At 39.4% G+C, this 22,196-nt stretch overlaps 1 protein-coding gene across 1 annotated transcript in view; it reads right to left on the reverse strand.

The window, feature by feature from the left end:
* Positions 1-567: 567 nt before the first annotated feature.
* The window catches only part of Smp_093430 (putative gyf domain), a gene marked incomplete at both ends in the record, with an annotated part of 49,496 nt that continues 27,867 nt past the window's right edge, over positions 568-22,196 (reverse strand). The window contains 5 exons of the mRNA XM_018795316.1: positions 568-663; positions 4,064-4,204; positions 6,334-6,660; positions 12,951-13,139; positions 20,444-20,795. Of these exons, the coding sequence (XP_018649641.1) occupies positions 568-663; positions 4,064-4,204; positions 6,334-6,660; positions 12,951-13,139; positions 20,444-20,795 (1,105 nt within the window). The remainder of the gene's footprint in view (positions 664-4,063; positions 4,205-6,333; positions 6,661-12,950; positions 13,140-20,443; positions 20,796-22,196) is intronic.

Raw genomic sequence — 22,196 nt, forward strand, 5'->3', positions numbered from 1 at the left:
GGATCGTGGATGTGCACAGCTGAAGAGTCCCACAATAGGACAAGACGGCCATCCAGTGCTTCCAGGGTTTCAATGATGGTCTAACATCAATTCATTCATGATTTCAACTATAAAATTACTATAATATCCACAAAACCTCTCTCCGATGATAGTCATCATATGCTCACTAGTGACTGGCTTAAAGGGATATTTCCTGGAGTTCTAGTGAGAAGCAATAACCAGTGGAGTTCAACCAGGTCTGTTGTGAGATATCAACTCACTGAAAACAATGGCGGATGTGTCGCTCAATTTCGTGAATTGATTGAAGTTAGATATTAACACCAGTGGATACCGGTCATCTCAGTTGTTTAAAGGTTAAGCGTTCGCGCGCGAGACCAACAGGTCCTGGGTTCGGATCCTGTAAGTGGAATCATGGATTCACACGGCCGTCCAGTACTTCCAGGTTGTCCATGGTGATCTAGCTTCAATTAACTCATGATTTCAACTATAAAATTACTAATTAATAAACATATACACTTACTTAGTAGTGTAAAACAGATGAAATCAATTTATTATCATCAATATGTTTTATTGACGAAATAATGAACGTTTTTGTAAAAAATCTTTAGAGAATTGTGTTATACGCTTTGATCGTCCCAATGAAGTTTCAATAAATTCTAAAATCTATAAGAAAATAATATGAAATTTATAATCAATATTCACTTGGAAATTAAATTAATCTCTAAGCAATTCTTTCATCAAAACTATGATAGTTAGCTCCCGACCGTTGCTGCTACCTTGACGTGGTGGTCGGGCTTGCCTACCGTGATTAACCAATCGAGCTATACTGGCTGAAACAATCGTTCCTCAAGGTCCTACCATGCCAGACAGGTCGGTTGAAGAGCGGTAAGACTAAAAGCAGCAAACTCAAGGTCTGAAGGCAAAGTCGTACTGCTGACTGTACAGAGATGTGACAGCAGTATGGTGTTTCCTTCAGACAACCAGCATAACAGCGATGCTGCCTTCCCACAAGGAGGGGTGGGGTTAGAAAAGGTCGACCCTAAAAATGCACACCTCACCTTATCCCACGGATATCCGTCTCCGGCGGTAAGGTCCATTGAAGAACGGAGCTAACACAAAAACTACCCACAAAAAGGTCGTGTGTGACCGACCTCAAGCAGTTGTCCCTTGGGCACTGCGGTCACGCTCTCAGGTCATTAAGACCACTTCTAACCCAATTTCCCTTTCAGGTACCTCTAGAATAACCCTTCCACGGTGTGGGCAACCGGGAAGTGATAACAGCCCTCATAACTCTAACAGCACTCAAGACCACTGTATGATAGTTAGCTAACTAATAGTTTACTTCGAGATGAGTTCCTGAAATTCTATTGGGAAATCATGGAGTTAGTGGGGTTCAGACGTGTCTGGAGTGAAACACTCGCGACCAATAGTATTAGATGATACTTACGTTAGATTGCAGGTCGATTGAAGTTTAAAATATGTGCCGATGTACACAAACCCAGTGACCCTAACACTTAAGCGCTCGTCACGAGACCTGAAGGTCGTAGATGTCCACTACAGAAGCAAATTCTGGTCTTCAATGACACCTTGACTAAGATCAATCTGTGACGAATATTAGTCATATACTACGAAAGAGAAAATTTCCTTCTAATGAAAAACATCCCAACTAATAAGGATATAACAAAGGTCAGTATTTATTTTTTCATAAACTAGAGGTTAGTTTTCAGATGAAGTTATGTAGATTTTTATCTTTGGTATAACTTGGAAGTAATCTTCCTTACGAAATTACACCACAGCTGGGGACTCACTGGAAATCAGGGGTAGTACACAACTAATTCGTTATTAACGGCGACACAGCTCATGATGGTTGTTAACATTGAACTGATTTAAATAATTTCAGTTGTCATGACACGTTACTTAGTTGCTGAGATCAAAATGTGCGATGAAGTCCGAACATGCAGCTAGAGAGTTTTAACCAATCTAGTGCCTATGTGTTGAGGAGGAAGTTGATTGGAGTTTATTAATTGAGATGGTGGAGATTTGTAGTTCAAGTGGATGATTTTGGTGAAGTTTTGTTCTCTGAACTGGATGGTTCGGTAGTGGAGCCTTCCTAATTCTTCTGAACAAAATCATCAGCACAAATCTCAGGTGAAAGTGAAGTGTTCGAATTTCTCCACATATGATTCATAGCTTGTACTATAGACCTCGATCTGGATTGGTCAGACTGTGAATCATATATGAAGGTATTCGAACAATTCACTTCCACCTGAAGTTTGTGCTGATGATGTTATTCAGAGTAATGATGAAAGCTCCATGACCAAACCATCCAGCTCAGTGAAGAAAACTCCATTCGAGTCTATCAATCTTGATGGTCCCTTTCACATTGATTTCAACCTCATTTCGTTTCATTAGTGTATAAATTATATTACTTACTAATATTCAGTAACATATGTTATTGTCAATCATTTTTGAGCGCCACTCAGTGTGACATACCATATAATACAGTAATTCTATTCTCTTGACTTTACTAACACTCATCTTTACTTCTTGTATGTTCAATAAACATCCATTCATTAGAAAAATTTTCATATCTTATCTCTATAGTCCTTGTTTTGATTTGTTAGTTTTCATGACAATATTTGTCATGTTACTGGTGACCTATTATCATTACTTTAGGTCAATTAAATAATCTGAAGAGAATTATATTTTCTACAGAGATTGACTAAAAAAACAATATGAAGAGTTATTATAAGCAAAGATGGCTAGCAGTGGAATCCAGTTTGACGTACGTTTCGTCCTATTTGGGACTCGTCAGCTGGATGTACCTGCATTTCAGAGTTGATGTTCATTCTTTGCTTATAATGCTTGTGAATTAAGGTTATATCGAGGCAATATGCATAGCATGAAAATATGCCAATAAGAGACTGATCAATTTTAGTCCTGAACATCAATGGGAAGATTCAAACAAATAGTACCAAGTGAATATGGTAAAGTTATTGAGAATTGAAGCATTCTCAACTTATTATTGTCATCCAAATGAGTAATTAATTATTACTCATTAATGAGTAACATCACTTGATTTATGTGTGGGCTGTGATACTGTTTGGGTGCCAAGACCGCAGCAAGTGGTTTTCTTAGGGTGCCACTTCCAGAGCTTCTTATCTAAAGGTCTAATCCATAAGGCAGTGAAGAAAAGTAAGGAGATGTAGTCCCATGGTAGCCGGTCACCAACAATTGGTTCATACGCCATTCGTTCCTTAGGATTCTGGAGCCCATGTGCACTATTGGTTTGTAATCAGGGTTTCCAACTCCCCTAGATGGATCCACCATATCCACCAACCCGGTTAAAGCACCGGACATTTGCTTTTCGTCCTCTCAATTTCGTAAACAACAGTAATACCAAGAGAAGGCAGTGAGTAAGACTTCCCTGTTAGTGACTGTATGTACGTGACCATGTGAGACCATTTGGAGAGGGAGAGTTGACTCTCCCCACTCTCGGCCGTACCAGGGCAAATGTATGTGTATCAGTAACCGATAAGAATATTCAATTGAATTGAGTTTTTGAAAGTCTTTTTGTGAAATGTCAATCGTTTCAACGATGAGATGATACGCTTTCCAACGTTATTCCTTAAAAAATTATCCAACTGTTATGTAGTTACTTTTGATTAGACATCTCCATACTGATAGAGGAAAAGAATAATTTTACATTTTAAAGTGTAATGAACCGATACATATGAGCCACACAAATCTCGTTTGATTTGTGTGAGGGCTGTGGTACTGCCCGGGTGCCCAAACCGAAGCAAGACGTAATTCCATAGTTTCATACAACTAATTAATTAAGCATAAATATTTGTATTTAGACTCAAACCTTGATACAGGTTAGTTAAGTGACACTACCGAATCTTTAAATCAAAATAAGTGGAATGTAGCTTGGATTTGTGATTCGAAGGATCTTAAATTCAGTCCCTAACTAAACTAAACATATAACTAATATTTATGATATTATCTCAGTGGGAAGCTTGATACATAATTAAATAGAGAGAAAGAAGAGACAAACACTTACTTCGTCTGTAGCCTGTAGTTCACATAACAAATCCACTAAAGTAGGTAAATCAACTCCAGATAAAGGAATGGAAGACAGCTGAGATTCACACCAATGAGCAAGTTCTTCTTTAGCAGGAAGTAAAGAAACTTCACGATTTTTCTAAATAAAAAAATGAGATCGTTTAAAGGATTAGTGTGAATGATAAGTCAAAAACTAAAAAGATCGCTAGCGTTAGCAAATTTTATCTTTATTAAAAGGGGATTTTGTGCAGATTTGAGTAATTTTATATAGTTGAGATCATGGGTCAATTGAAGCTACATCACCACGGAAAACCTGGAATCACTGGACGACCGTTTCGCCCTATTGTGGGACTCTCCAACAGTGCGCATACACGATCCCGCCTCGCGGAATTTCAACCCAGGACTTATCAGTCTCGCGCGTGAGCGCTTAACTACTAGACCACTGAGCCGGCTGTTGAGAATATCAACTCACTGAAGACATTGGTGAGTGGTTGCTCTATTTCGTGGATTGGAAAAAGTTAGACATTAACACCATTGGATGCCGGTCATCTCAGTGGTCTAGCGGCTACGCACTCGGGCGCGAGACTGATAGGTCCTGCGTTCGAACTTCGCGAGGCGGGATCGTGGATGCGCACTGCTGAGGAGTCCCGCACCAGGACGAAACGGTCGTCCAGTGCTTCCAGGCTTTCCATGGTGGTCTAGTTTCAATTGACTCATGATCTCAACTATATAAAATTTTATCTTTAACAAAAAACTTCATTCATTCAAAAATATTAATTCCAATTAGCATAGGCACTGTTTTTGACTAACTAAGAATAGACTGATGAATTGATTTAAAGTAATGCTAGATGTACACTAAAAAATTGATATTAGGTATTTATTACAATAAACAATACAAAGTATGCAATAATACAAAACAACAAAAACAGAAAACCTTTGTGAAACACATTACTATGTTCATCTGTGTATGTTGTTAGTCATGAAAGATGTGAAATTTGTAATATGCAGTATGAATAGAATCGAAATTCGAGTATGTCTATGTGTGTGTGTGTTAATGATGTGAGAAAGGAACAGAGATGAATGGAGTTGCTTGAATTGAATGAATAGTCAAATCTTTTCGGTTAAAGGAAGAGGGATTTAGCACTGTATAAAAATGCCTCAGATACTTGTCTTTCTTTATGGTTGGAAACACCTCACACAGCAACTTGATTTAGTTATTTTATTTAAACACATAAAAATTGGTACTAAGGGGTACCAGATACATATGCGAAACACAAATCTCATTTCATTTGTGTGTGGGCTCTGGTACTGTCCAGGTGTCCAAACCGAAGCAAGTGGTTTCCTTAGGGAGCCACACCCTGAGCCTTCGACTTAAGGGTTTGATTCACAAGGCAGTGGGGCATCGTAGGGAGATGCAGTCCCATGGTAGCCGGTCACCAACAATTGGTTCATACGCCATTCGTTCCTTAGGATACTGGAGCCCATGTGGATGATTGGTTTGGAATGAGGGTTTTCCAACTCCCCTAGGTGGACTCGCCGTGTCCACCGACCCGGTTAAAGCGCCGGACATTCGCTTTTCGTCCTCTCACTTTTGTGAACAACACCCTGGTGCGAGAAGGCAGTGAGTAGGACTTCCCTGGCTCTTGGTTACCGAATATAACTACAATATGGCGAAAATCGGAAACACCGAAGATCTCATAGCTACTCCATTCGTTTGTTTATATAAAGTTTCTTTGAACATGAATTCTCGAGTAAACCGTTTATAAAATCTCACAATCCATCAATAGTAATATTAGTGTATAAAGATGCAACATTCATAGCTTACTATTGTTTCGTTCTTTTTGACAGATGATTCTCAAATCTTCAGTTTTAAATAATGAGTCTTTAATGATATACTGAAGACACTTCAACATAACGTACATAAAGCACAAAGTTAGAGTGTTAGTTAAAACCACTATGGATCATAACGGTCTATCAGCATAATGGATTCCCGTTAATCCATGGAAAAGTATACAAAGTAAGTGCTAATTATGTTGTCTACAAAGACAATGAAAGCTCAACAATTAAACAATCTAGCTTAGACAAACTCAACAACACGAATATACATATGTATACTACATGACTTAACTCCGCATGTAGCGCCTCCGGGGGCTACTGCCGGTCCCAAGACCGGGTAAAGGAGGAGAGTTGGGCATGGGGTTAGCGACCCCATCCCATAGAAAACCAACTCGCTAAAAAGAACGCTAACCAGAATACTACATGACTTACTTTTTTCTTTTTTGAACTACCTTTTTTCCCAGTTCCACTGTTAGTATTATCTAGATTATTTGTTACAGGTAGATCCCATATTGAAGGTGTATTTGTTGTTGTTGTCGTCACTGAGTTAATAATTGTATTATTCACTTTTGGAGTACATGAGATAGATGTAGAAGAAGAAATAGAAGTTATGTTGTTATTCAAAGATGTTTTTGATGATGAAGTGATTTTTAAATAATCCAATTGTGTTAAAGATGAAGTATTATTACTATTTGATGAATGACCAGTGGATTTCTGTATTGGACCATTATTATTACTATTAGATGATATAACAACAGCCTACAAAAGAAAAAATTATGAATAATTACACAGTTTATTTATTTGTACACATAAACATTGGTACATAGGGGCATCGAATAAATATGCACCACACAAGTCACTTGATTTGTATGTGTGGGCTGTGATACTGTCCGGGTGCCCAGACCAAAGCAAGTGGTTTCCTTAGGAAGCCACTCTCTGAGCCTTCGACTCAAGGGTCTGATTCACAAGGTCATAGAGCAACGTCAGGAGATGCAATCCCATGGTAACCGATCACCAACGATTAGTTCAAACGCCATTTGTTCCTTCGGATCCTAGAACCCATATGCACCATTTGTTTGGAATCAGGGTTTTCCAACTCCCCTAGGTGAACTTTCCGTGTTGAACAACCCGGTTAAAGCGCCGGATATTCTCTTTTCGTCCTCTCAATTTCGTAAACAACACCCTGGTGCGAGAAGGCAATGAGTAGGACTTCCCTGTCACAGGCTATATACGCGTGACCATGTAAGAGCATTTGGAGAAATAAAGCGGACTCTCGACATTCTCGGCCGTACCAGGGCATTTGGGGGCCTAAAACCGCCAAAGCACAGATTTATATGACACAGAAAGAATCAACGATTTGAATTCCATGTATTAGAAACCATATTTATGAATAACATAAACTTAGTGAATGTATATGTTCAATGGAGAATTAAACAGAAAAAAAGAAAATTGAATAACAAACAGTATTCAATGTACAAGATCCTTTTTATAGTTAACTTCTACGACTGATCATATTTCATCACTAAGATAAATCACATTAAGTGTTATGTGAGTAATTATTTATAACTGTGGTGAGAGTAGGTAGAAGTTTCACAATTAAATGGACTATAGAACAAAACGTCTGGACTTCGTGAGATGTTAAAGGCTCACACGCGTGTATAGCCTCTGCCAGGAAAGTCCTACTCATTGCCTTCTCGCACCAGGGTGTTGTTTACGAAATTGAGAGGACGAAAAGAGAATATCCGGCGCTTTAACCGGGTTGTTCAACACGGAAAGTTCACCTAGGGGAGTTGGAAAACCCTGATTCCAAACAAATGGTGCATATGGGTTCTAGGATCCGAAGGAACAAATGGCGTTTGAACTAATCGTTGGTGATCGGTTACCATGGGATTGCATCTCCTGACGTTGCTCTATGACCTTGTGAATCAGACCCTTGAGTCGAAGGCTCAGAGAGTGGCTTCCTAAGGAAACCACTTGCTTTGGTCTGGGCACCCGGACAGTATCACAGCCCACACATACAAATCAAGTGACTTGTGTGGTGCATATTTATTCCGTGCCCCCTTATACCAATGCTTATGTGTTTAAATAAATAAGTAAATAAGTAATAGTAGAAATACAAATGGAGACAGACATGAGAAGAATGAACAAAAAATGGATAGAACTAGAAAGGAAGGCCCAGGACAGAGTGGGTTGGAGAATGCTGGTCGGCGGCCTATGCTCCATTGGGAGTAATAGGCGTAAGTAAGTAAGTAAAGGAATACATTAACGATAAGGTATGTTGTAACTTATGACAAGTAATATATTGCCTAATAAGAATTCCGATTATCGATCAGTTCACTTATATCGTCAGTAGGACCGGTGATCTTTTTAGTATTAACTGTCACATCGACCAGTGAACAACAACCCAAGACTTTAAAGTTTATTGGTATTTGATCTCCTTCTAATCGAGTGGCCAACTGTCAGAAGACGCAGATAGGTAACAGATTAATTCTTTATTCCATTCAACTAACTCATGATTCAAAACGCAAACAATAATATACTTGAGATGATCGATAACTACATATAAAACCGAATAATAAATCATATCTTTAACACAATCATACCATAAGTGGAAGACAGCAGAGAAGACAGTACAAAATTAATTAGCAATAACTAAGGGATAGGGTTTTCCAACTCCCATGGGTGAACTTTCCGTGTCCACCAACCCGGTTAAAGCACCGGAAATTCGCTTTTCGTCCTCTTAATTTCGTAAACAACACCCCCCGCAACAGTTAATAGGTTCAATAAAAGCTTACAATAAAAGGAATATAGAAATGAATGAATGAAATGACGAACTCTATTGACGATTCTATTCCTGCTCATATTATAAGCAAGACAATTTACGTTATTATTATCATTATTATTGTTATTATTACTATTATTATTATTATTATTATTATTATTATTATTATTATTATTATTACTTACCATATCGCTAATTCACCCCCTTTTACCCCCAATTTGTGTAACCTTACTCTTCAACTTATGCATCAGCTCGCTCTTGGTGGAAAATCTGTCCTATCTAAACGATCTCCAGTCACTGTCTGGTTGAAAGTGAATGCTTCCACCGATAATGAATACTGAGGCAGTCTTTCTGAAACCGCGTACGCCGTTCAAGCTGGCTTCCTTCAACGTTCGCACACTAATGCAGATCAGACAACAGATAGGGCTGGCTATGTCTTTGGAAGGTCTTAATGTTGATGTTTGCTGTCTATTCGAGACCCGTATTCAAGACTCTAGTGAAGTACTACAAATCCGCTCTCCATCTGTCTCGAAAAGCTTGTTCCACGTGCGCTTATCCGGGGACCCTGTGGCATCTTCGTCTGGTCTTGCTGGCGTTGGTGTCGCACTAAGCGCTAGGGCTGAGGCAGCACTAATCGATTGGTTCCCCATTAACAGTCGGTTATGTGCTGTTAGATTAGAAAGTTCCATCAAAGTGAGAAGAAACCGGCGTGAGAAACGGTGTCTTTTCGTCATCTCCGCCTATGCCCCGACAGATTGCAGCCCGGATGCAATCAAGGATGAGTTTTACCATCAGTTAACAGTTCTTCTCCAGAAAGCGCGTTCGACAGATATTGTGGTACTAGCCGGAGACTTGAATGCACAGGTCGGGCGTCTAGGCACAGAAGAGAGTCGTTTAGGTGGCCGATGGGGACTTGTTGGTCGCAGGACAGATAACGGGGACCGTTTGCTGCAACTGTGCACAGATCACAACCTGTTTCTGGCCAGCACTAACTTCCGGCACAGTCATCGCCGGTGTGCCACCTGGCGTCCTCCCTCTGCATCCCAAGCCTGGACTCAGATTGATCACATCGCGATCAGCTACCGCTGGCGTGGTTGTGTACAAGACTGCCGCTCCTTTTGGAGTACCTATCTGGAGTCTGATCATGCCCTGGTCTGCGCCAATCTCACCTTACTTTTCAGTGGCCGAAGGATTGACCACCACCAACGGATTGATATTAGTAAACTGGCTGCAACTCCTGTTGCAAGTAAGTACCGAGCGGAGCTAGCCTCTAGGCTAGCTAACACCCCACCGAAAAGTATAGATGAGCATTGGTTGCATCTTCACGACGCCATGAAAATGGCGAGTAAAGCCGCTTGCGGCTTCGCGAAACGTCCCGCTTACAAGCACTGGGTTTCTTCTGGCTCCTTACAACTGATCGAAGCCCGTCGGTCTACTCCGGGTGACCGTGAGTTTGACCACAAACGAAGGCTGTTACGTAATGAAATTGGGCAAAGCTTGCGTAAGGACCGGGAAGCCTGGTGGTCGGAGCGTGCTAATGAGATGGAAGCAGCAGCTGCATCTGGTAACTGCCGGAAGCTCTTCCAACTCATCCGAGCCACTGGCAGCAAGAAGTCTGGTGTGAGTGAAACAATCTACGAGGATGATGGGATGCCAATCACTAACATCTCTCGACGTCTTGGACGATGGGCGGAATTTTTCGAAGGGCAGTTCAACTGGCCTGCTGCTCCGGCAACATCAACCAGCTTGTCCTGCCCCCCATGGCCGGTGACGACTGATCTACCAAACGAGGCGGAAGTCCGCAAGGAACTCCAACTCTTGAAGCGCTACAAATCACCTGGCCCAGATGACTTACCTCCGGCTCTTTTTAAAGATGGTGGTGACTTTCTGACTAAGGAATTGACTGTGTTGTTTGGAAAGGTTTGGGAGCAAGAAAGTGTTCCAACATCATGGAATGAGTCAATAGTCGTCCCTATCTTTAAAAAGGGTTCGCGTTGTTCCTGCAATAACTATCGGGGGATAAGTCTACTTCCGATTGCGTCCAAACTATTGGCTTCTATCATTCTTCGTAGGTTGTTTAAAACCCGAGAACGATTGACTCGCGAGGAGCAGGCTGGTTTTCGTTCTGGTCGAGGATGCATTGATCACATCTTCACCCTCCGCCAAATGTTAGAACACCGTCATACTTATCGCAGGCCAACAATCGTAGTGTTTCTTGATATCAGGGCTGCCTTCGATTCGTTGGACAGGACTGTTCTCTGGGATTGTCTATTGAAGAAGGGTGTGCCTGAGAAGTTCATTAACATCTTAAAGGCCCTGTACACGAACACCTCAGGCAGAGTGAGGGCATACAACCACCTTTCTCCCTTGTTCCATTCGAGCAGTGGGGTTAGGCAGGGTTGCCCGATCTCACCATTCCTCTTCAACTTTGCCATCGACGACATCTTGGAAACAGCTCTGATGGATGTAAGTAATGGCGGTGTGGATATGTTGCCTGGAGAACGACTTCTCGACCTTGAGTATGCGGATGATATTGTCTTACTGTGCGATAATGCCAAAGGCATGCAATCAGCACTTAATCAGTTGGCAATCAGTGTCCGCAGGTACGGCATGTGCTTTGCACCCTCCAAGTGCAAAGTACTTCTACAAGACTGGCAGGATTCTAATCCTGTACTCACCCTGGATGGTGAGCAGATCGAAGTAGTTGAGAAGTTCGTGTATCTAGGTAGCTATATAAGTGCTGGTGGTGGCGTGAGTGATGAGGTTGATGCACGTATAAGGAAAGCCAGATCGGCTTATGCCAATCTGGGCCATCTTTGGCGCCTTCGTGATGTTAGTCTGGCTGTAAAAGGTCGGATCTACAACGCGTCGGTGAGAGCAATTTTGCTCTATGCTTGTGAAACCTGGCCTCTCCGAGTTGAGGATGTTAGACGTCTCTCTGTGTTCGATCATCGTTGTCTCCGAAGGATTGCTGACATCCAGTGGCAACACCATGTTAGTAATGCAGAGGTTCGGCATCGTGTGTTCGGGCACAGAGACGATAATTCAATTGGTGTCACCATCTTGAAACACCGACTTCGGTGGCTTGGACATGTTTTACGAATGTCGTCCCAGAGACTTCCACGTCGTGCATTATTTGCCGACCCTGGGACTGGTTGGAAAAAGCGGAGAGGAGGTCAGTGTATGACATGGTGTCGTGGCATGAAAGAGAGCTGCAAAGGGCTAGCTTCTGTTGGTCCTTCACGACTCCTTGGTTGGGGTCCGAGAGATGGTGCAACACAGTGGCTAGAGACGTTATCAGATATGGCTCAGAATAGAAACCAGTGGCGATCCTGCTGCAACCTTCTTTTACTTTCTACATAAAGTATGGTTCTTACTTTCCTATTTGAAAGAGTCTTCTGGTTGTACATTTTAGTCCGCGTTATCTTTTCATCCTTTCTCTTCCTACTTTCATTATTTTGTGTGGCGCATATGTACCTGGTGCCCTTTTGTACCAATATATATGTGTTTAAATAAATAAATAAATAAATAAATATAGAAATGTAAGAATACAGTTATCTAATAATTAAACAATAAATATATAGATCCGGAAAATTGTCCCGAATATTCCAACTTACCCAATAGTTGTCCCGTTATACACAACGTAAATACAACCAACCTTTGCTAATCTTTAAATGTTGATTATGTCTTTTTTAAATTTATTTTGGCTACATTTCTAGCTCTCAAATGGCCACGCGTATATAGCTACTACCACACAAGTCCTACTTATTGCCTTCTCACAGCATTACTGTTGCTTACGAAACCGAGAGGACGAAAACCGAATGTCCGGCGCTTTAACCGGGTTGGTGGGCACGGAAAGTTCACCTACCGAATGTTGGAAAACCCTGATTCCAAACTAATGATGCACATTGGCTCCAGGATCCTCAAGGAACAAATGGCGTATAAATCAATCGTTGGTCACCGGCTATCACGGGACCGCATCTCCTCACGATGATCTATTGCCTAGTGAATCAGACCCTCGATTCGAAGGCTCAGGGAGTGGCTCCCTAAGGAAACCACTTGCTTCGGTCTGGGCACCCGGACAATATCACAGCCCTCACACAAATGAAGTGACTTATGTGGTGCATATGTAATCGATGCCCCTTTGTACCAATATTTACGTGTTCAAATAAACAAGGCTCAGTTTATGAAATGTAAATACAAAGAATTCTCGTTTGAACAGATATGTATAATAAATTAGAAAAGAAAAGGATAATTCACGACTTACACACTTAGAACGTTCAGTTGTTTTATCATCCTTTGAAATACATGGATTGATAGATGTTAAAGATATTGTATCAGATTTAGCAATTTGAGACCATGAAAGTGAAGTTTTTGTTGATAGTGGAGCTGCTTCAGCTGCTATCAATACAGCAACTTGTTCAGACATTAATGCATCATGATATTTTCTTTTTGCCTTAAAAAAAAAGAAGAGATAGGGGGTGGACATCATGAAAGGTAATTTTGAACAACTTCAAAATGAAATGACACCTAGTCAATCAACAAATGGATAAGTTAAATTAAATGACAAGCTCCTGAGAAGATACACACACCATTTACATGGTTTAAAAGTTATCAAAGGTAATAAGTGCAAACTTTAGGTCAATGTATAGTTGTTCTGAAAACTTGTTTATAAGTGTACAGGTCAGTTGTATATACATACATTAGCATGTTAGAAGAGGGTCTATAATCCAATGTATCAAGATTTCTTCTTTGTGTACTAACTCGTGACGTCAACATCATGTTGTATTACCGTTCACCCCGAAGTACGCTGTTCAACTCTGCGGTTATAACACTTTTCTAAGAAAACTAAGTAACATACAGCAATAGATAAATCAGAAAACCAAATGTACAATGATGTTAAAAACATATGGTCTCTTTACTGAATAGACTAAAAACTATTTTGATAGAACAATTGAATACCAGGAAAGATTAGAAGAAAAAAAAACAATATTTGAAATAAAACCAGAAACACCATTGATACACAAATGCATGTAACATCTTCCACAACAGGAGTATTTAGGTCCCTATCGTATTTGGAGCTTAAGTTAAACACAATTCCGATTGAGTGCAAGAACATTTAGAAGCAGTTATCCTTCAATGTTCCTTAAGAACTCATTCACTTCACAGGATGATGAAAGAAGAAAATTCACATAGTATGTTTTATAATATGATATTTTAATAAAAGATAAAGTGTAGACTGTATTGACTTTGTCTTCATTGCCTCCAAATGCCCTGGTACGACCGAGAGTGGGGAGAGTCCGCTCTCCCTATCGAAATGCTCTCACATCACCACGCGTATATTGTAGAGGATTAATTCCTCTATATCTGACTCCAATAAATAAATAATATCCCGCTAACTGAATATTTACTGCAGGCTAAATCTCCTAGTAGAATTTACGGATTTACTCGAGATTATTCAAAAGTCTGAACACCAGTTGTAGAGATAGTTTATTGTTGAAGCTTGGTAAAAATCCGCAAGCGTACAGATAGCAAGCACACCGGGAAAACAAGTGTGTGTGTGTTTAGAATCCATATATATTTATGAGTGTTAATGGGTTGTGGATAAATTATTGATTGTTTTTGTTTACAACCAATGAGAGAATAGATTAAAGATTGATGTGCAGACACATGCGCTCAATCAGACTCACATAAATTTACAGTGGGTTAAATGTTAGGATTACAGAGAGCACACAAATAATACAGTAGTTGAATGAGCTTGCTACACTATAGCCTCTGACAGGGAAGTCCTACACATTGCCTTCTCGCACCATGGGTGTTGTTTACGAAATCGAGAGGACGAAAAGCGAATGTCTGATGCTTTAACCGGGTTGGTGGATATGGGGAATTCATCTAGAAGAGTTGGAAAACCCTAATTACAAACCAATCATCCACATGGGCTCCAGTATCCTGAAGGAACAAATAGCATATGAATCAATCGCTGGTCACCAGCTACCATGGGACCGCATCTCTTCACGATGCTCCACTGCTTTGTGGATCAGACCTTCAGGTCAAAGGCTCCGAGGGTGTGATGAACTTAAAAGTATTATAAACTATTATTAGTAACCATAGCTTTTTAGTATTTGAAATTATTTTAATTCACTTTCATTAAATCTAAACATAACATTAGTTGCTATGATTCAAATCAAGATGTTTATTATTTTTTTTTGTCTTGAATTAGGATTCCATTAACAAATTTGGAATGTGTAAATGATCAATTTTCATGGAGTTAAGCAATTGTTTGAGCATATTGATTTTTTTGTAAAGAAAAAAAAACAACAAAACAAAAGAACGGTAAGCAGAGATGGATAGTGGCTAGCAGTGGAATCCAGGACGCGCGTTTCGTCCTAGTTGGGACTCGTCAGCTTACCATGCTTGTGAATTAAGACTATATTGAGGCAATACGCACAGTATGCACATATGCCAATTAGAGACTGATCAGTTGCAGTCCTAACACATCGATGGCAAGAATCAAACAAACAATACTAAGTGAATTTAAAATAAAAGAACATTTCTATTTCACCTAACAGAAATAAGAAAAGTGATAATAAACAATAAGTGTTAAAAGGATATAAACATACAAACAGGTTTAAGATGATCTGATAATTGAAAACTATACTTAGTTCCTAAGTTATTCTCGTTAACCCCAAGCTAAATCTACACAGCAACTTGATTTATTTATTTTATTTAAACACATAAATATTGGTACTGAGGGGCACTGATACTGTCTGGGTTCTCAGACCGAAGCAAGTGGTTTTCTTAGGGAGCCACTCCCTGAGCCTTTGGCCTGAAAGTCTGATTCATAAGGCGATAGAGCAACGTAAGAATATGCAGTCCCATAGTAGCCGGTGACCAACGATTAATTCATATGCCATTTGTTCCCTCAGGATACTGGATCCCATGTGCACCATTGGTTTGGAATCAGGGTTTTCCAACTCCTCTATGTGTGGACTTTCCGTATCCACCAACTCGGTTAAAGCTCCGGACATTCGGTTTTCATCCTCTCGATTTCGTAAACAACAGTAATGCCACGAGAATGCAGTGAGTAGGACTTCCCTGACAAAGGCTATATACGCGTGGTCATGTGAGAGCATTTCGAGGGGTAGAGTGGACTCTCCACTCTTGGCCGTACCAGGGCATTTTGGGACACACAGTAACTTGAACATGAGAAAGAAGAAGAAAAATATGCGGAAAGCACTTTACTCCAAAGGTTCATTTATGTACAACAATATGGGGTTTTTAAAGTATTTTAAAAGTCTTTGAGTTTGCCTGAAAATTCTGAAATGCTACTAAACATAATAGCAATGTTAGTAATCAGTCAATCAGAAACTCTACATGTGACTATTCACTTTCGTGATGTTTCTAGAAAGACTTCTAATCAAACGCTGATTGGATAAAATGCTTCTTAATGTTACCTGAGTCTTTCTTGTCTATTGCGTGAAGTTTTCTGGATCCCTTCCAACAAATGTATAAAATCTATACATAAAATTATATTAACCTTAAGTCAATAATTGCGTAATTGTAACCATTTTGTATCTTCTTTTAAAAATTTTTGTATTTAGTATCATATCACATTATGAATTCAATCCTTCCGATACAATATTTATCACGTTTAGCATTACATTTCATCATCGTTATATAGCAAAACTTTACATCTTATGCTAAATATGATAATATGGTAACTTTCAACGATGTGCATACACTCGTTGTATTCTCTTAAACCGTGAGATTAAAATTGCTTCATATATGTCTTTCTTCCTGTACTATATCCTTATATACAATCTTTTTTTCATATATTACTACCATTAAATTAACTACTTCTATGAATTCAGTGTTCATCTTGTTGTGCTAATGAGTGAGGTATGGCAACTTGGACCGATGGATATATGTGTGCTTGGTTCTACGTTGTAGCTGACTGACTGATTATTTTACATTGTTGCTTTTAGTGGTCAGAAAACTTTGAATTTTGTCAGCGTCTTCACCAAATAGAACTATGTCAGCGGCGTATTCTAAGTCAACAAGTGAGTCTCCCGGTAAAATTTCAACTCCTGGAAATTTAGATGAGGAAAGTGTTATCTCTAAAAGCATGTCTACGATAAAGTTAAACAAGAAAGGAGAGAGTGGACAACTCTGACGAACACCACTTGAAGTGATCAATTCTGATGACAGTTCGCCATAAGCTCTAACAGCCAGTTTTGTTTGAGTAGAGAGCCTTTATAGGGTTAATGTACTACTTTGGTACTCCTGTTTGTGACAAACACTGCTATAGATCCTCACGATCGTGCTATTCGGCACTCGTCAGCAAGATATACCTGTAATCTTGTGGGAAGCGATGATCCCTGACGGATTCGATCCCGTGTCACCTAACTTCACAGTCAGAGACGTTACCACTGAGCTATCCCGACCGCGATTGACCTTCTGTAAGACTAAGATATATTTACAATTGATTGGTCGCTGGTTGATGATCAGTGTCGAGTATGCCAGGTCCTTCTTAGTGTAGATCGAATCCTATCGACCAAGTTACAATGTGGCCAATAATCTAAGTGACTCGACATTGCGTGCATGCACTACCATTTTATCTCAATATAGTGGTCGATAGGATTCGATTAGCACTAAGAAAGACCTGACATACATGACATTGATTACTACCCAGTGACCAATCAATTTTGTTGTTACGATTCTAAGATATTTGAAGAATCATGTTCAGGATGCACAGACATTAATCTATCGGATAAGAATTGTGTAGAATATTTTTAAAATAATTTATCACTTCTTTTTGTAACTATGAAAATCAGAAGTGGGTTTTGTGGAGATTTTAGTAATTTTATATAGTTGAGATCATGAGTCAATTGAAGTTAGATAACCATGGAAACCCTGGAAGCACTGTACGACTGTTTCGTCTTAGTGTGAGACTCCTCAACAGTGCATATCCACGATCCCGCCTCGCGAGATTCGAACTCAGGACCTATCAGCCTCGCGCGCGAACACTAAACCGATAGACCACTGAGCAAACCTGAGAGTGGAACCGTGGATAGGCACTGCTGAGGAGTCCCACAATAGGGCGAAACGGCCGTCAAACAGTGCTTCCAGGTTTTCTATGGTGGTCTAGCTTCAATCGACTCATGATTTCAACTATGATAGTCATCAGTTTTGAAGAGAGAAAAAACAAAGAACCTATTTATTATTCAGCTGATAATCATAAACAATATAATTCCATGAAATAGATATAATCAAATAAGGACAATAAGAATATTCAACTGGAATGATATAAAAAACTACAATGATTATTGATTGACCTTGTTTATCCCTGTTTAAACACGATCATTTAGGTAGAAACAAAAAAAGCGAGCGAGAGAGAGAGAGACATTGAACAAAGATCACGTTTAAACTAATCTATCACCTTGACCTTTCTTACAACAACAAAAAAAAATCATCATATCATATCTACATTACAAAAAACAAAAAAACATGGTAAGACTATCATTAAAACTGATTGTCCTTGAGTAATCGACATTAAGTAACCTAGTTAAAATGAAAGCAGTTCTATTTTTTTTTTTTGAAAAATGCTTAACAATATAATGAACATTCTTGATGAAAGGTATTATTTTACAACGAAATCTCAGCATGGATTCAAAAAGCTTGTTTGACTTTTGCCAAAATACATCACCTATGGCGAAGACGAGATATCCATCTATCAAATAAGGGACGAGTATACTGTACAGCTATTCGCTCTGTTCTACTTTACAGCTGTGAAACGTGACCATTGAGAGTAGAAAATACTCGTATTCGATCACAGATGTCTTAGAAATCACTGGCTGAGTAATGGTGTTTTTAGACGCAGGGTATTAAGGAATGATGGTAAATCAGTTTATGAGGTCAAGAATCTTCATCGACTGAGATGGTTAGGCCACTTGTTACGTATGCCTGAACACCGATTACCACGACGCGCTATGCTGACTAATGTAGGGGATGGTTAGAAAAGAGTTAGGGGCGGCCAAACCAAAATGTGGCATCAGTCATTGAAGTCACTAACTTGTAGTCTGAGCCATGTTAGTAGATGCAGACTACTTGGTTGCGGTCCGCGTGACTATCATAGCCAATGGTTGTAGATTGTGGGTGACATGGCTCAGAATCGATCACAACAGTGTAGGTGTATACCCTCCTCGTCTTCCCTTAAGCTATGAGATTAAGATTGCTTCATATATGTCTTCCTTCATGTACTATATCCTTATATACAACCTTTCTTTTATATATTACCACCACTAAATTAACTACTTCTATGAATCCAGTGTTCATCTTGTTGTGCTAATGATTGAGGTATGGCAACTTGGACCGATGCATATATGTGCCTGGGTCCTACGTTTTAGCTAATTGACTGATTATTTTACATGATATCAGTAGTAAAAGACTGTTATTTTTTATTCTCATTACTATTGGAATAGAAAAAATATATATCAGAAACGAGTATTTTCAGTATGTTTCAACGGATATTAAAAGTTGATCATGTTAACCGTGTTTCATAAGCCTAAAAAAATAACGCGTTCATTAGGTACTTAAGTATGAGACACACCCTTTGTGTAACGTCTAATGATACTACTCGGTTACCAAACGTTAAATAGATGGAGAGGGGTTCAAATATCAAAGTGACTGAAAGGCGAACGCCTCTATCACTTTAGACACCACTCTACAGTGTTTTGTTGGCTTATTATTGCGTGCCAACACACAGTTAGGTTATGTATCACCATGTGGAAGTGTAAACGTAGAGTTTGGAAGTTAAAGTTTAGACGAGCAAATAAAGATTCAAAATGATTGGTGACATGAAGTTGTAGGTATGAGCATTTGTTGTTTAGGTCTTGGCTCATGTTAAGCAGAAAAAAAACCTGGTAGATAATCGATCTACAGATCATGTAGTGATACTTTATTGACCCCTGATTCCACTGGTTACTGCTTTTTAGTAGAACCAGTCCTATACTACGACGAAACAGCTGTTTAACGCTTCCACGTTTTCAGTGGTGACACAGTTGAAATTATTCTGTGACCCCTGGTTATTATTATTAAATAATAACCAACTTTTTTCTAAAATCTACCGTTAAGTGAGTCACGGGCGTGTTGAATATATATAAAGCGTTCAATTGATAGCTATAATAAATATACAAGATGCCCTTTAGATAAATAAGAAGATCGAAGTATTATAATCCATATATATTCGGTTCTCAATGATATCTTATATACAGAACCAATCGTTGAGTGGTATACGTTCTTGTCAATAGGTATTCAGATATGTTGCATCAATCAGAACGGTTAGACATGTTCTTCTTATGGTGATTTTGAAAAAGACCATTCAACCTAATGTAACTTGGAAAGCTAATAGGGTAGTCAAGACATTCAACCACTTCAAATTCTAATGCCAAATGATATAAAAAATTATTCCATTCATCAGGTACTTGAGTATGAGGCACTACTGATACTACCTATTAACTTAAAACGAAGTAGGGGGCCTAGGGTTCGAACCTAGAACTCAGTGGTCGAAAGTTGGACGCCTTAAGTCTAAAGGGCAAGGATGCGCAAATTAAACTAGAAGTAATATCATGGATTTTGAAAAAAATATCGTTTACGTTTTAACGTATGTGCATGTGGAGTATGTTGTTATTTCGAAACATATGAGCTGTCGGTTTACAACTATAAATTAACGAGGTCATAAAACTACTATCTAATACTTACCTCTTCAGCGGCTTGAGCAGCTTGAATTGATCGTAAATCTATTGGAGCAGCCTTGTTTGTGATATTTATATTACTAGTAGCAGCCGCCGCCCATCGTGCAGATTCAGGCAACTTTAACTGAGCTAATTCACTATCTGCTTTCAGACGTGATATTTCACGTTTACGCTGTTCAATAAGAGTGCGATTTTTTTCCTGTACAGCTAAAGCTTTTTCTGCAGCTATGGCCATTGCCTCTTCTTCGGCCAACTTCTTTAATCTTTCTTCTTCAGCTAATGATTGTTCTAATGAGGCAGCTTTACGACGATTGAATTCTGACTCCCAAGCTAATTGACGTACTTCATCTGCTGTTAATCTATATATAGTTAAATATGATATTATGTAATTCTGGAAACTTTTTTTTCGGTATAAAAATATTGGCAAAGTAACTTAGTAATTAAAAGTCATTAGAAGTATTTGACAAGAAACCCTGGACCTAAGCCAAATGTTAGTTGACACTCGTCATCAAGTTGTATCTAGAATCTTGAGAGAAATAATGATTCCTGTAGGATTAGAATCCATTTAACACAGCTACACAGTCGGAGATATAACTGAGCTACACATCCAGTAGGACGAAGATATTCAAAATCGACTGATCAGTGGTGTGACTAGTGTCATTATCTAATCCTTTAGTGCTGACGGAATTCTATTGATCAAGCTGCAACGTGACCACTAGCCTAAGTAACTAAACATCCCATCCAATATACTAAGATGTTAAGTCATTAGGGGTAGGTCAGTATAAAGCCTTGTTCAATCTAGCTTTCTTGTTAGTTGGCACTCATCAGCTCACAAGTACATGGATCACTTCTACTCAATGACCGACCGAATGTAGTTTGTGTACTTGGACTTGAATCGCATATCGTAGATACGCACTAGAGATATTCTATAATAGGCTACCCCAAAACTAAAACAGATGAAGTAGCATTTGAATCTACAACCTAATAGTTTTAGATAAATACTGAAAACCTATTAAATCACAGGTTTACTAAAAACCATGAAGTTAATGAACGCTATTCAATAGAAGTTTGCGCATGTTTGATTATATATGCGACCGAATCCGTAACATTCAGCGTTCATATATTAGCAAAATAAGTATTATTTTATTCGCATAAAGCCTAGTAACTAATAAACATGCCCTTTGATTTTATAGGAAACTATATACACATATCGGGGCCTCCTAATGCCCTGGTACGACCGAGAGTGGGGAAAGTCCGCTCTCCCTCTCAAAATGCTCTCACATGGCTATGCGTATACAGCCTCTGCCACACAAGTCCTACTCACTGCCTTTTCGTGGCGGGCGTGTTATTTACGAAATTGAGAGGATGAAAAGCGAGTGTCCGGCGCTTTAACAGCGTTGGTAGACACGGAAAGTCCTTCTAGGGGAGTTGGAAAACCCTCATTCCAAACCAATGGTGCACATGGGCTCCAGGATCATGAGTGAACAAATGGCGTTTGAATCAATCCTTGATCACCAGCTACCATGGGACCGCATCTCTTCACGATGCCCAACTACTTTGTGGATCAAACCAGGCTCCGGGTGTGGTCCCCTAAAAAAACCACCTGCTTCAGTTTGGGCACCTGGGCAGTATCACAGCTCTCACACAAATCAAATGAGATTTGTGCGGCGCATATCTATCTGATGCTTCCTTGTACCAATATTTATGTGTTTAAATAAATAAGTGATAATGATCTCTGAAACCTCTATAACCAGATACTT

The sequence above is a fragment of the Schistosoma mansoni genome, chromosome 2 (assembly GCF_000237925.1).
Source record: "Schistosoma mansoni strain Puerto Rico chromosome 2, complete genome".
Lineage (NCBI taxonomy): Eukaryota > Metazoa > Platyhelminthes > Trematoda > Strigeidida > Schistosomatidae > Schistosoma > Schistosoma mansoni.